The sequence below is a fragment of the Rhodnius prolixus genome, unplaced genomic scaffold (assembly GCF_049639745.1).
Source record: "Rhodnius prolixus isolate KJV_2025 unplaced genomic scaffold, Rpr scaffold_1, whole genome shotgun sequence".
Lineage (NCBI taxonomy): Eukaryota > Metazoa > Arthropoda > Insecta > Hemiptera > Reduviidae > Rhodnius > Rhodnius prolixus.
The window spans coordinates 48,001,064-48,003,235 of NW_027411581.1; the positions used below are offsets into that span (position 1 = coordinate 48,001,064).

The window sequence follows — 2,172 nt, forward strand, 5'->3', positions numbered from 1 at the left end:
CTACTATATACAACTATTTACATATACTAATGGATGGATCAGTACTCCATATTCCTGCCATCCTTATAGCTTAACCGAAATTAAAATCACGTAATCCTTCTCTAATCATTTTCTTGCATTCATTCTATAACTTTTAAATACATTTATATTTCATTGCTAGCTCTGCTACAGACTTAAGCACATATACATATGTTGGTGGAAGATATTATGTCTTAATTATCTTTGGTTTTATAAAGGGGAAAAATCAAACTCTTTCTCCAACGGAATAAAAAAGGGTTTTATTAAATTAACATTTTCAAATAAAATTCGATCACTATTACATGTATTGTGAGCGCCAGTTTCCTTGCTTCTCTAGTTTTGAAAATGACTTGGTAATGACTTTAATGTTATCCTCACGTTTTCATGGTTTCTGAATCGCAGAGTTTTCTTCAAATGAGTTTGCCAACCAGGTAACTTTGTATAGAAAGGAGGAAACTTTTTTCTTTGTAGTATTACTCTCCCATCTAAGACATATTGTTTAAATTCCTGCACTTCTTTTGTGGGGTTTTTTGTTGGAGGTGAAGCTAAAATCGAAGGAAAATTATCATTTTCTGTTCTGAATTCCACTACATTTCTACCAGTTTCTTTCGCTAATTGGACATGGGTTTTCTGTCTCAGAAGACCTAGGAAAAATGCCTTAACAATGTGTTGCAAATTATGTGAGCCTTCAAGTCGGGCGTGAAGGTCAGTAATTCCTATCACTTGACATGCACTTGCAATTGCTCGATGACAAACAAGTCCATAACCTTCAGGTTTCATAGAAACGTACAATTTTGTCTTACCAAACTGCGAAAAGAAATCATGATAAACTGTATGATTTTTGTATCTTTCCACAAACATAAGCCTTTGCCCCGCTCTATTTTTTGCACTCTTTAGAGCTGCTTTTACTTCCATGGCCTTTCCGAGACCAAATCCTGCTAAACCAGCACCATTCCCTGTTACCACAAAAATACTCATCTGTTTTTTTCGACCCATGTTACCTGTCATATTAAACACTGATTTCATTTCAAGGACTTTTGTGTCGAAACCATCAAAATGCTCATCACCTATGCGATCAGGAGGGCCAACACTTGTACCTGGAAGGCGATTTCCGGACCATCCTCTCTCATGAGGTAACAACCGTAATCGTCTAAAAACTCCCATTTTGTCTCTCAGTTTAATCAGTTTCAAATCATGATCGGGATCGTCTGCCAGACGAATCTGCTCAACAAGCTCCTTACCTCTAATAACTGGTGAAGTTAAACCCGGCCATAACATCCGTAATTTCCCGAGGCCAATTATTTGTCCCTTATTTAAATCTTTGGCTACTTTTCTTCTTCCTCCTTGACCTCTACCTCGTTTTTTACCAGCATTGCTAACACAAGTTACTCCTTTCCAAAGTTGTTCTCCGCTCTGCTTTGTGAAAAAACTGGTATGTCGCACAAAATTATTAAAATTTAAAATTGGAACAGATAAGAGACTGAAGGCGCTAACATTGTTTTTGGTCGTGTGGCATAAAATGTGTGTACTAATTTTGGAAATACTTGCCAAATTCATTTTCTTGAATGAACTATCGTTGAAAAATTTTACTGCTGGCCAGTTATTTTATCTTTCTAATCCTGAGAATCTTCTGTCAGCTTAGAGATATGTAATAAAGTTTAATAGTTTTCACTTAAATATCAAACACCTATCAAAGGAATGCGATTCCTCTCAAATTTTAAGAACAATCATAAATTAATATTCTTCTTTTTTAAAGATGATTTACTCTTCAGCGAGTGTTGTAACTTGACAGCGACTCTTAAAAAACAGAGAGAACAATATTCATTCACTTTGAATAATAAAAACCATAATAATAAGAGGTATGGAGTTACATCAAAATCGTTTTCAAGTTTATATCAATATCATATTTATGATTAATAATAAGTCTTACTACTCTTTGGTGAAAGTTGTTAGAGTTAACATTGCAATTTAAAACTCACCTTTAAAGCAACGAAAGTCGTAAGTCATATATCACTTTATAGTATATAATATAGTCACTTTTTTTACTTTATCAAAACATTGAGTTGAAGGTGCTCAGATTGATTAGGTTATGAGAGAAGGTAGTACTTAGGTTTCTAGTGCAAATGTGTTGTGATTGTGACAGTCAGCCATTAA

At 34.4% G+C, this 2,172-nt stretch overlaps 1 protein-coding gene across 1 annotated transcript; it reads right to left on the minus strand.

Moving 5' to 3' along the window:
• Positions 1 to 252: 252 nt before the first annotated feature.
• mRpS5 (mitochondrial ribosomal protein S5) lies at positions 253 to 2,147 on the minus strand. Its single transcript, XM_074117817.1, has 2 exons — positions 1,998 to 2,147; positions 253 to 1,815 (listed from the first exon to the last, which is right to left on the minus strand). The coding sequence occupies exon 2, from the start codon at positions 1,573 to 1,575 to the stop codon at positions 352 to 354; it is 1,224 nt and encodes a 407-aa protein (XP_073973918.1). The 5' UTR covers positions 1,576 to 1,815; positions 1,998 to 2,147; the 3' UTR covers positions 253 to 351.
• Positions 2,148 to 2,172: the final 25 nt, after the last annotated feature.

Excerpts from the sequence above, each read along its gene's own strand:
- mRpS5 (XM_074117817.1), bottom strand. The coding sequence starts at position 1,575 with ATGAATTTGGCAAGTATTTCCAAAATTAGTACACACATTTTATGCCAC.